This window comes from Primulina tabacum, unplaced genomic scaffold, assembly GCF_025594145.1.
Source record: "Primulina tabacum isolate GXHZ01 unplaced genomic scaffold, ASM2559414v2 Contig456, whole genome shotgun sequence".
Lineage (NCBI taxonomy): Eukaryota > Viridiplantae > Streptophyta > Magnoliopsida > Lamiales > Gesneriaceae > Primulina > Primulina tabacum.
This window is the reverse complement of record NW_027459755.1, coordinates 68,062-81,640: the sequence shown is the minus strand read 5'-3', so window position 1 is coordinate 81,640 and position 13,579 is coordinate 68,062. Positions and strand designations below refer to the sequence as shown.

At 33.8% G+C, this 13,579-nt stretch overlaps 1 protein-coding gene across 1 annotated transcript; it reads right to left on the bottom strand.

Moving 5' to 3' along the window:
- Positions 1–263: 263 nt before the first annotated feature.
- Positions 264–2,215, bottom strand: LOC142534376 (caffeic acid 3-O-methyltransferase 2-like). The gene is made up of 4 exons (XM_075641212.1): positions 1,753–2,215; positions 1,366–1,676; positions 1,159–1,223; positions 264–677 (listed from the first exon to the last, which is right to left on the bottom strand). The coding sequence occupies exons 1-4, from the start codon at positions 2,154–2,156 to the stop codon at positions 387–389; spliced, it is 1,071 nt and encodes a 356-aa protein (XP_075497327.1). The 5' UTR covers positions 2,157–2,215; the 3' UTR covers positions 264–386.
- Positions 2,216–13,579: the final 11,364 nt, after the last annotated feature.

The window sequence follows — 13,579 nt, the reverse complement described above, 5'->3', positions numbered from 1 at the left end:
ATTTTTGTTATTAGGAAAATAAAAAGATATTGGTCTTAATTTATTGCATAAATAAACAACTGGCGGGCATTAGATGAAGCTAAATATAATTTATTCTTCAAGTTGAACTTATCGCCGATATGCATGCGATTCAAAATACATAATGAATTTAAGGAGAGATCAATAAGCTAGATTGATCATTATTTAACACCAGCACAGTGTACACGCCGTCAATTATTTATCCATTAGTTTTTGCATGTTAACAGGAGTAAAAGAGAAAAGGGTCGTAACAAGCCTAAAGTTTTATTATAAAACGGTAATTATCTTTAGGAGAAAAGTCATAGCAAGCCTAAAGTTTTATTATAAAACGGTAATTATCTTTAGCTACTCAATATTTCTTTTTATATTTATTTATAAAACTCCATGATCCAGAGTGGGAGAACACAACAAACTGTTCGAGATTCTTTGAATCCTGCTTGCTTCGCCAATGCATGAAATTCATTTTCTGTCCTCTCCTTACCACCGGGACTAAATGCTAGCATAACCATGTCAGATTGCAAATTACATTTAAAATCTTCTGCTGGGGTCTCTGAAAGGATATGCTCCACAACGATGATTTTTCCATTATTTGGAAGTGCTTCATGGCATCTCTTCAGTATTTTTATGCAATTCGTATCGCTCCAGTCATGAAGAATCCACTGTGGATTCGGTAAAAAAAGAATTGAATCAGTCTAATAAGAAAATAATCATAAAAATATTATTACAAAGTTGTAAGAAACTATTGGGAATAAAAAATTATGAAAAAGCATTCCTTTTTTTAAAACGGGTGGAAAACTAACGTGAACAACGGTTTAATTATATGTATTGAATAAAATATATTTTTCTTATAATGCCACTATATTGCCACATTGAAAAGGGAAAAAAAAAGAGCTGGCGATGTTTACAATGAATTTCTATAATAGCATTAGTTAAGCATTTCGTAAAGACAATAACATATATAAAGTAGTTGTTATAAAGGTTTATTTTATAGTCACGCTTCCACATACATGACTTAGGTGTAGCATTTATTATTATTATCATTATTGCTGAACAATTTAGAAGGCTAACAAAATGATGAATATATATATACATATACATACACAAACACGCACATATATTATATGATGAAAACAATTTCACCTTCATGATAATGGCTTCGCCTTTCGGAACACTAACGAACATGTCTCCACCCATGTGCTCCATGCCTGATCAATACAAAAAGGTCGGCCAAGTTTAAGTTTCACGTAAACCATCAAATTAAATTAAAAAGCGAGCTCCAAACACAAATATTTCAATGGAACCGATTTAAAATACATTACAAAGAACCAACACAAATATTTCACATACTTGCAAAAGATGGTGCGTCTCGAATAACGTGGGGCAAATCAAAATTAATGCCCTTTATAGTTGGATTCTTGGATAGGATCATGCGCAGGGAACCACCGATTCCACCTCCAACATCGACCAAAGTCCTCAGACCCTTGAATCCCTCGTACGTATCTACAATTCTTTTCATCAACATTGTCGAAAAATTGGACATTGCTATATTAAAACCCTTGTTAAATCTTGGATCTGTGGCGTGATACTCGAATGTGCTCATTTTATATACTTTTTCAACAGGAAGTCCCCCCTCGAGAATTGCATCTTTCAGGTGGTACCTACACATACAATTATTAATGATTACACATGCACACATATAGTACGTGTAGAGGTTGGAATGTAGTTGATACTTGCCAAGTCTCCAAGTAAACCCTGTCTAGGCTCATGATCAACAAAGGGGCTAGAGAAACTCCATCATCATTCTTGGTGTAGAACTTGCAGACCGGAGCCAAGGAATACAGCCGCTCAACGCCGCCATCAGGCAGGGTTTTCACTCGACAATTTAAAATAGAATAGCTCGCAAGCAGGCGGAGGATTCTGTCCACCATGTTATGCGCCTCTGGATTGTTGGTGGGAATTTTCGCGGCGAGTTCTCTTGGTGAAATAAAGGCGTCGGGCCCCTTATTCTTCATGAGTTCAAGGAGGTCGAGCTCCAGCGCCACTTTGAGGACATTAGGTAGCACTGAAAAAGAGGCTAGTTGCATGGCGAATAAGAAAGAAGCCTCGTCCCCTTGTGCAACCTCCATTTTTGTATTCATTTTTCCTGAAAAGATTGAGAACAAGAAGCAACACTTTGGGTAGGAGTGTGCATATGCAGAGACAAACATATTTATAGTAGCTTAGTTTGTAGTAATTGCTATAAATTGTTTTTTTCATATAATATAAATAAAATTAAGCCATATTGTTTTAATCAAAATTAATTTTTTTTACATTAATATATATATATATATATATAATCGTTGCATCAGGGAAATTAACATATATGTATGAATGGTGTATATATTTGTTTATTTGTTATAGAATAGGCCGGATATCATTAATCGTTGGTCAAATTACGTTTTAGTTAGGACACATTCCCTGAAATCCATGCCACCCAAGAGAGCTGCATGCATTTTGCTGTCTAAGTCATAATCTATATTATATATATTATTATACTTTAACGTATCATATTAACTAAATTTGATATGTTGATGTGGTACAAAAGTTTTTTTACATTTTTTTATTCGTAATATTTGTTAGTTAATTTTGTTAGTGTACGTTTATTAGTAATTTTTATATGTCTCTCTATTTTTTCGGATTTTTCTCCAATTTATCTATACTTTATCTAAAAATTCAAACTATCTTAGTAAATTTTATCTAATCAGTAATCTATAAATATCATATTCTAATAAAATAATATATGTATTTTACACCAAATTATCAAAGAAAAAAAATTAATATGACATGTATTATGTGCCATGGAACACTAATTTATTATAAATTACTGGCTACTACGGTTCCCATTAATTTATATATCTGGTCTATAAGAAAAGTTTATGTTAAATTTTTTAAATATAAAAATTCCAATTATTATAAAATCAAGAAATGGAGAGAAGACGTAAGAGTATTAAATTCTCCGAACATCCATAAGCATCTATGCGTTCGTTTATCATTCAGTCTACCTTTTATTAACCATCCAACTAAATAGGCTTTTGTTCAAATCAGTTTCAATAAGTCTTCTTCCGCACAGTGGATACTCGTATGATACGAAGAAAGTTTCAGCATTGTTAACACAATAAAGCTATGAAAGAAAATTTATTCACCTCCTCTAAATTTCCTATCTTGATCCTGACATCTTATTTTTTAAAATAAGAGACGTGTGACGTTAGTTCTAAAAAAACAATAATAATGATGAAGAACAATTGAAAAAAAAAAAAAAACTTGTGTGAGACAGTCTTACGGATCGCATTTTGTGAGACGGGTCTCTTATTTGGGTCATCATGAGAAACTATTATTTTTTATGCTAAGAGTATTACTTTTATTTTGAATATCGGTAGGGTTGACCCGTCTCACAGATAAAGATTCGTGAAACCGTCTCATAAGAGACTTACTCTTATAAAATGCGTTGGTTAGTTTTCGAAAAAGTAAAGAAAAGTGTATGTGTATGGATCCGCTTATTTTAATTTTATTTTAGTAATAATTATCATAATAATAATAGTTGGAATATGCAAATTCTTGAATTTTTGTACGAAAAACTCTTAAATTTGTGTTTTTTTATATTTTAAAAAAATATTTATTATCATTATTATTATTATTATTAGAAAAAAATTAAAATAAAAAATAAGTAGACCTACACACACATACTTTCTTTTAATATTTTGAAAATTAAACCAACACATATTAAAATAAATAAAAGAAATTTAAAAAAAATTGAAAGAATATAAATTTTTTCGGAAGATAAATAGCTTAATATTTTAAAAATATGGTTTTTTTTTTTTAAATATTTGACTGGTTCACCATTTTAAGATGATCTATGTTTAGGGATGGCAATGGACCGGGACGGGTTGGGACGGGTTTGCCATCCCAATCCCCACCTCCATCCCCGAATTCCATCATCACCCCCATATCCGTCTCAATCCCCGCTTTTTCGGGTTCGGGGAATCCCCAAACCCGAAACTTCAGGGATCAAATTCTCATCCCCGCCCTTATCCCCGTTTCAAAAATATTATTATGGTAAGACGATGACGAATTTGGAGATTTTTCTCAAATCAAAACTTATTATTATCTATTATTATTAGAGATAATATTAATATTAATATTAATATCAATATCAATATTAATAATAATAAGATTATTAATATTTTAAAAAAAATATTATTATTATATTATTAATATTAATAATACTATTATTTTATTATTGATATTATTTTCGGGGCGGGTTCGGGGATTTCGGAGATGAGGATAGTAATCTCATATCCGCTCGAATTACATCGGGGATTTTTTTAAATCTCCGAACCCGAACCCAAACCCGAAAAATTCGGGAATCCTCATCCCCGTTTCAGGCTTTCCCTGCGGGGCCCCAAACCCGTGGGGAAAGTTGTCATTCCTATCTATGTTTCAAATTAATCCACATGCAAAAATTGGAAGTTTGAACTCAAATTCATTAGTTTTTAAAAATAAAAAATAAGTTGATCGAAACACACACTTCCTTTAATTTTTTTGAAAACTAAATCAACGTATATTAAAATGAATAAATAATTTGTTTTACAAAAATAAAAAGAGCACAAATTCAAGATTTTTCATACGAAAATTCAAGAATTTGCATATTCCAACTATCATTATTTTTTTATTAACAACATTACTAGTAAAAATAAAATAAAAATAATCGGACCAATACACATGCACCTTTATTTATTTTTTTGAAAACTAAACTAACAAATTTTTTTAAAATTTTTTTCATTTATTCTTTTAGAACTTGGACACATCTCTTATTTAAAAACAAGAAACATGAGACCACATTTAAAAATGAGAGTTGAAGTTTAAGTTCGATAATTTGAAAGATAGATCGCCTTAAAATGATGGAATGTTTTATGAATCAAAGTATTTTTTATTTATTTAAATATGTGTTGGTTAACTTTATTTTATTTTTTTAAAGGTGATGGACACACATGCACAAATTTTTTATTTTTTAAAAATAAATCAACGTATATTTAAAATTGTTTAAAAAAATTTTTTTTAAAAAAGGTAAATTACATCAGATTTTATAAATAAAGAATTTTTAAAAAAATGATTGATCCACTATTTTAAGGATATCTTTTAAATTATCGAAATCTTCAACTCTCATTTTTTTATTGTTGTCATAAGTCCTTTTTTAAAAAAACGAGAGATGTTTCAAAGTTTTATATAAAATAATAATGATTAAAAAATTAAAAGGCTAGCGTCCTCTGTCCATTTTGGCAAACGCTGCAAATTAATTTGCAACATCCTCCAAGAGTGGTGGAGTTTGGCAAAACTCCATCACATATATTAATTTTGAAATATTAATTTTCTATAGATATATCTATAAATGTATACGGATGGGAAATGGGCATTACATACGTAAAATTTTACCATAAGGAGGACATGTATGGATATTTCAAATTTGGATTAATTTCCATCAATACGTGTTTATTATGTTTCCATCAATAACTTAAAACTTTATTGAGTCTATTTCATCTCCATGACTTCCGGTTTTTCTTCTCTCCCACGATTAATCGAGCATTGTGCCTCCGTTTGAGATATGCCATTTAGTTGATTCTTGGGGATGGCGATAAGCTTCACTTGTACGTGGGCAGGTAAAATTCTGCTATTTGTTTCACATCCTTCTTTGGTATCTGGGTGCAAGGAAAATAATGGAAACACACCACCTGAGTTGTAGGTTTAGCCACAACAGATGTATAAATTAACTTTTTGGGAAAACAATTTTGGTCCATTAAATATTCAAATTTTGGTTTTGGTACAATAATTTTGTTTTTTTTTTCAATCTTATTTCGTCGGAGTGCTGATATGATAACGAAAAATATGGATATGGCGTGAGAAAATGCTGACATGACATCGTCAAAGTACAATGGTCCAATCACACCGAAAAAGAAGCTACTTGGGAATTGAAAGAAAAGATGCGAGAACAATACCCTTATCTCATTGAGGATCGAGTATAGCAAAGTTTCGAGGACGAAACTCCTCATAAGGTGGGAAGGATGTGAAGACCCAAAGAATTAACACACAAAGCCATGAATTAAAAACACATTCAAGTCATGAATTCAAAGAAGAATTTGAAGAGTCATAACAACATGTTAATGGTGTTTAAGGCCATTAAGAATGCCATAAACATGGTTGTAACGGTAGCATTTTCACCTCCCTTCCATGAGCCTATAAATAGTAGCCAAAGGGTAGGATAAATCACACCTTCCAGCAGCATATCAGCAACTCATTCTTGTCCATTTTCGAAGCACAGCAGCAGCCGAATTCTTGTCCGGTTCGACGTAGTCCAGCAGTTTTCGTGTCCGAATTTTAGTTGTCTTTCCCACAAATCTTTGAAGACTATCATCAAGTAAGTGGGCTTTTACTATACTTTTACGTACAACATGATATATATTTGTTCCTATTTGTTATGAAAGTTTTTGAAAATTTGTTGTTGATATTAGTATAATATTTGAAAGCATGTTTGAAATATTTGAAATGCACTGTAAAGATTCGAATTAGAAATGGCAAGGAAATTCTGATATTTGATATGTTTTGTTTAAGACCCTGATGCGGTGGGATATAATAACCGTTCTTTTGGCCTCGCCCCTTAGAGAAGTAACATATAGGGGACTGATAAGTAAACCATTGAAATGAGATGATTTTCAGTGCTATTTTTGTATCTTGTCCGTATTCGATTCAACATCCTTATGATTGAAATTATGATAATGTATTCGTATAATTCTAACCTTGATATTTGTTATGCCCGATCGACCCCTATTTACTGAGTATTTACCAAATAATCATCCCTTACATTCCCACCCCAGATACAAACGAGGAACAAATCAAAGATAAAGAACAAGAATATTTTTGGGGATGGTGATGAAGCCAAACCAATTCAAGACCAGTCCTGTCATTCTATCTTTTAGTTATTTAACGCTTCCGCATTTCGTTGTAATCGCATTGTAAAGACGATTATTGATTTATGTAATAGACTGACTTTTGGCTATTTGACGTACTACGTGGCTTGTTGTTACACGATTTTAAATTGTTAAACAACGCCGATGGCACGTCTCTATTCCGGGGCGTGACAGATATGGTCTGACTCAGATTGATCTGATATCTAAGGGAAAGTTTTTTGATTGAACCAACTGAACCCCTCTCATCAGCCCAGACGACTATCAATCTAACTATGAAAAAAGAGTTTAGATCAAGTTGAAAAAGTTCGATAAATTGGTGGACCATATAATAGTATTTCACTTGTCTAAAATAAGAATCAGATACTAGAATGGATTTAAACTAATATGATATCAGAATCCATGGAAAGAAAAGATTTTGATAGACTTAATTTAATTGTGGTGATGATAGTCAAAACCAGTAGATCGTGTGAATAAAAACCTGAAGATAGTTTAAAGCAGTAGTTAGTATAAAACCAGTAGTTCCCCTATCGCTTTTACAAAAGCAGTACTCTGCGAGTACTTATTCGCTTAGAGAAACAGAAGCAGAACTTGACTCTTTTCTAGAATCAGAACCAATCGATCTTATATTAAATGTTACCGTTACTCTACCAAGTACGAGTATTAAATGCTTCATTAATGCTGAACTAAGTCATTTAATACGCCTTACCTATTTTGGTATAAAACAAGACTGATTGTTCTGAAGCTTTTTGCAGGAACTCTTTTAGGCAATAAATAAAGCTGATTTTATCAGAAGTCACAGAAGCCATTTTTTTTATAGACGTTAGATTCAAGACTTCTATATAAACGCAAGATCAATGACGTTTACAAGTTACCAAAAACTACGAGCTTATTCTCTAACATACGTACGTTGATTTGAGCACTTAGATTTTCTTATCATCTTTAAAGCTCAATATATAGAAAAGTAGCACGCGCTTCATAATAGTTATCTGATCTTTTGAGATCATATTGTGCTGACTGTTTCTTACTCTCTCTACAATCATTATCGCGTTATTACATATTTGAGAAGAGTTTGTAAACTGGAAAAGAGTCTTTTCCAGAACCTTTTTGTATCGGTTTGATTGTGTTGAGAAACTAAGAGTTTCAGTAGGCAAAGGATAAGTCCTACTGAAGTGGGTGTATACAAGTGTTGTACTGTAAAAACCAAAGTCTTTTAGTAATACCTTCTGGAAACAGAAGAAGAGGATACGTAGAAGATTTCATCTTGGAACTTCCATAAACAACCATCGTCTACTGCTTACTATTTTATCATTATACACCCTTAAACCATCAGATCGTTTCCGCACTATATTGTGGTCTGCTGGTTATACATTTGAACAAGATTTGCTACAATCTCTAACAGGATTCTAGCACCCCTTTGCATAAACGACCGTCAAAGGAATAGAGTTTATTCACCCCCCTCTCTAAACTCCATATTGATCCTCAACATGTGGTATCAGAGCAGATTTCTATTGTTCTCCATTTACAACAGTTATGGCACATTTCAGCAATGTTTCCATGTTCTCAAAAGAATACTTTGATGACTGGAAGATCCGGATGCAAGCTCATCTTGCAGCCCAAGATGGTCCTTTGAAGATCTTAAAATCTAACACTGTTGTTGTTGTTACTGAGGGAGCGCCTCAAATGGTTGAAAAGCACAGAAGTGAATGGACTGGTGAAGATAATAAGAAAGCCAATCTCGATAATGTTGCGAAGGACATTCTTTACAAAAACCTCGACAAAAATACCTTCAGCAAGATCAAGATGTGTTCTACTGCTAAAGAGATTTGGGAAAAGTTCATCCAAATCTGTGAAGGAAATGAGCAGACGAAGGAGAATAAAATGTCTGTAGCAATGCAGAAATTTGAGAATCTCAAAATGAAAGTTGGATAAACTCTAAGTGAGTTTGATGAACGTTTCAGTAGCTTGGTTAATGAACTAGCAGCTCTTGGCAAAGAGCATGGCAACAGAGAGATAGCACTCAAAGTTATGAGAGCTTTACCCAGGGAATGGGACGTTAAAACAATGGCTATGAGAGTCTTTAAATATTGGAGCTACATGACTTGTTCGCTGACTTAAAAGCTTATGAGTTCGAACTGGAAGTTCTGAGTCCTCTGACTCAGAGAGTCATTCTTGCGAAAGTGATGCAGAAGAGATCAAATGTCTCATGGAAGATATTGAACCAACCTCGACATCTGTAGAGGTACATGACTTTGACTCTGACGAATTTACACGAACTGATTTGATTAAAGCACTGCATGACATGGTGGAAGAGTACTCGAGACTTTCTCAGTCATTCGAGGAGGTTAAGACTGAAAATCAAAACTTAAATGATCAAGTCAGTAAGTTTGCTTGTTTGCAAGAGAATAGCTGCAATGATTTAAAAGTTGAAATAAGTAAGTTAAGAACTGAGAATGACAGGGTTAATGCAGATTATCAGACGATGAAGTCTGAGAATCAGAAGTTAACTATTCTGGTAAATGCATTGAACAAGTCTTCTATTTCTTTAGAGAAGATGCAAAAGTTGCAGAAGCAATCCGGTGACAGAAGTGGTCTCGGATTCAGCAATAATGAAAGCATTTCTGAAACAAGTACTAAGCTACAACTGGATAAAGGCAAAGGGAAATTCATTCACTTTGTCGAAACCAGTGTGGTATATGAACCTGAAGTACCAACTGTTCAAGTTGAAAGGACTATAGATCAGACAAACAGAAGGAAGCATTATGGTCTGGGTTATGTTGAACCTAAGGGAAGAGTTCACCAGAGTTATGGATCCAGCAGAGGATTCAACTCAGGAGGACAATCCTCTATGAAGGTTAAAAACTACCATCACTATAATTCTAGACCTGTTCAGAAGAGATACAGACCAGACAACAAAAACAGAAGGGAAGAACAACATTCTAAGATGCATTCTATTAGAAATAGCATACCTTCTGTTGCACACACCGCTTTGGATACCCGAAGTACAAGGTCACCTAGAATTGTATAAATGTGGGTTCCTAAAGGACTGATAAGGATTGGACCCAAATAGATTGGGTACCAGATACTAAAATTTGTGTTTGTTGGAACAGGAGAGGAAATCCAAAATCAGTAGCTCCACATGGTATCTGGACAGTGGATGTTCCAGACATATGACTGGACAGAAAAATCTACTATCAGAAGTAATAATTTATACTTGACCAAAGATAACATTTGGAGATAACTCAAAAGGTAAAACCGTGGGTAAGGGTAAGATTATCCATGGTAACATTACTATCAATGATGTACTATTAGTTGAAAATATTTGCTACAACTTGATTAGCATTAGTCAACTGTGTGATAATGGTTATTCTGTGGCTTTTCAGAAGCACACATGCACAGTTAAAAATTCTGATGATTCTAATGTATTAACTGGAAAAAGATAAGGCAACACATACAAAGTTTCTTGGAATACAGATCATATTAATGTTCCTACGTGTTTAGTTGCTTCTCTTAGTGATAAAACATTGGCTATGGCACAAGAGATTGAATCACCTGAACTTCAAGTCAATCAACAAACTCAAGAAGCAAAATATAGTTGACGGTTTGCCTGATATTAACTTTGTTAAGAATCATGTTTGCTCTGCATGTCAACTTGGCAAGCAGGTGAGATCTAGCTTCAAGAATAAAGGTATTAAATCAACTTCAAGGTGTTTGGAATTATTGCATATGGACTTGTTTGGTCCAATCCCTGTCATGAGTTTAGGGGGAATGAAATATACACTTTTTGTTGTTGATGACTTTTCCAGATTTACTTGGGTAATATTTCTTGCTAGAAAAGATCAAACCAGTAGTCTCCTGATCAAGCTTCTGAAAAAGATTCAAAATGAAAAATCAGTTTCTGTTATTAAAATCAGAAATGATCGGGGCACTGAGTTTACTAACAAGATTCTTGAGTTATATTTGGATGAACAGGGCATTCATCATGAATATTCAGCTGCCAGAACGCTTCAACAAAATGGAGTAGCTGAGAGGAGAAACAGAACTCTTAAAGAAGCTGCTAGAACAATGCTAGATGATGCAGACATCTCTCAGCGCTTCTGGGCAGAAGCAATCAACACAGCATGCTACACACAAAATAGAACCATGATCAACAAAAGGCACAATCAGACTCCATATGAGATATGGAAAGGAAGTAAGCCTCATGTATCTTACTTTCATGTATTTGGTTGTAGATGTTTTGTGCACAACAATGGTAAAAATTATTTGTCTGCATTTGATTCAAAATCAGATGCTGGACTGTTTATTGGTTATTCAGTAGTAAGCAAAGCTTTTAGAATTTTCAATAATAGAACTCTTAATGTTGAAGAATCTGTTTATGTTGTTTTTGATGAAGATAGCCGTGCTCCTGGAATTTCTAACGTGTCAAATCTAAGTAACAGGTTAGATAGGATTCATCTGAAACTGGATAGTGAACATGATACAGAACCTAGTGTTAAAGATGCTCAAAATCCAGAACCAGACATTCCTCTGGTAGAACCAATTGTTCAGACACAAGATTTACCATAACCAGAAGTGAACACTCCAGAACCTGCTACTGCTTGGGCTGAGCCTATTTCGAATACATCAAACAAGGAAGAAATTTCTTTAAACCCTTTCGTTTGGAGAAAATCCCATCCTCCATATTTGGTTATTGGTAATCCAGGAACCCCGTTGAGAACCAGAAGGCAAATGATTAATGAATATATGTATGTTGCTTTTATCTCTCAGGATGAACCAAAGAAAATTGAAAAAGCTCTTCTGGATCCCAGTTGGATTGAAGCTATGCAAGAAGAGCTAAATCAATTTAAAAGAAATGAAGTTTGGTTTCTTGTACCCAGACCATCTCATCAAGCCATTATTGGAACCCGGTGGGTATTTAGAAACAAGCTAAATGAAGAAGACACTGTAGTCAGAAATAAAGCAAGACTGATAGCTCAAGGTTTCAGACAAGAAGAAGGAATAGACTATGATGAAACCTATGCACCAGTAGCAAGGCTTGAAGCGATCAGAATATTTTTAGCATTTGCTGCTTTCAAAAATATCAAAGTTAATCAGATGGACATGAAAAGCGCATTCCTAAATGGTCTACTGCAAGAAGAGGTCTACATTGAACAACCTCCAGGTTTTATCAATCATTTCTTACCTCATCATGTATTTAAATTACACAAAGCCCTGTATGTTTTAAAGCAGACACCAAGAGCATGGTATGACACTCTATCACAATTTTTGTCAATCATGATTTTACAATCGACACATTAGATAAGACTCTATTTACCATAGTTAAGAATAAGCACATTCTGTTAGTACAGATTTATGTTGATGACATTATTTTTGGGTCAACTAACCCCAAATTATGTGCAAAGTTTGCTGAGTTAATGCAGGATTAGTTTGAAATGAGCATGATGGGAGAATTAACATTCTTCCTAGGACTACAGATCAAGCAACTTGATACTGAAATTTTCATAAATCAAGCTAAGTATACCAAGGAGCTACTGAAATAGTTTGGCATGGAAGCATGCTCTGCTGCTTCCACTCCAATGAGCTCATCAACTAAACTTGATAAGGATGATAGTGGAATTCCAGTAGAGATAACTCAGTATCAAGGTCTTATTGGTTCTCTGTTATATCTTACTGCCAGTAGACCTTATATTATGTTTGTTGTTTGCATTTGTGCTAGATTTCAATCTAACCCTAAGCAGTCACATTATGTTGCTGCTAAACGTATTCTGAAGTACTTAAAGGGAACTCAAAATGTCGGCTTATGGTATCCTAATGATTCATCTTTTAATCTTATTGGATATTCAGATGTTGATTATGTAGTTTGTAAACTAGACAGAAAAAGCACAAGTGGTTTTTGTCAATTTCTTGGTGATAGGCTGATCTCCTGGTTTAGTAAAAAGCAGACTTCCATAGCTACGTCTACTGCAGAAGCAGAATACCTCGCTGTTGGATGCTGCTGTTCTCAAATATTGTGGATGCAACAATAGCTTAAAGACTATGGATTTCATGCTTCTGAATCACCCATATTCTGTGACAATACAAATGCTATATCAATCACGCAAAATCCAGTATTTCATTCCAGAACAAAGCACATAGATATCAGACACCATTTTATTAGAGATCATGTGCAGAAGAAGGACATTCGTCTGGAATATGTTCCTATTGATCAACAAGCAGCAGACATCTTTACAAAGCCTCTGCCTGAGAATAAGTTTTCTTATTTTCGAAATGTTCTTGGTTTAATTGACTTAAATTGAGTATATTGTTGCTATCAGTTTGATGTTTGCTGTCAGATATTTGTTACTCATCTAATATCAGCGGGTTCATAAGAAAAGGAGACAATTTGTGGTAACTACTGATATTTTATTAAGAATGAAATCGACGTCTTACAACTTGATTCAAATTTCTTTCTACAGCATATTGCAACATTCTAAACCAGTTATTCAAATCATGACTCCTCATATTCCGTAAGTTTTCAGAATTGATGAAAAGTCAAGCCACTCCCACTCTCTTGACAGCAGCATGTG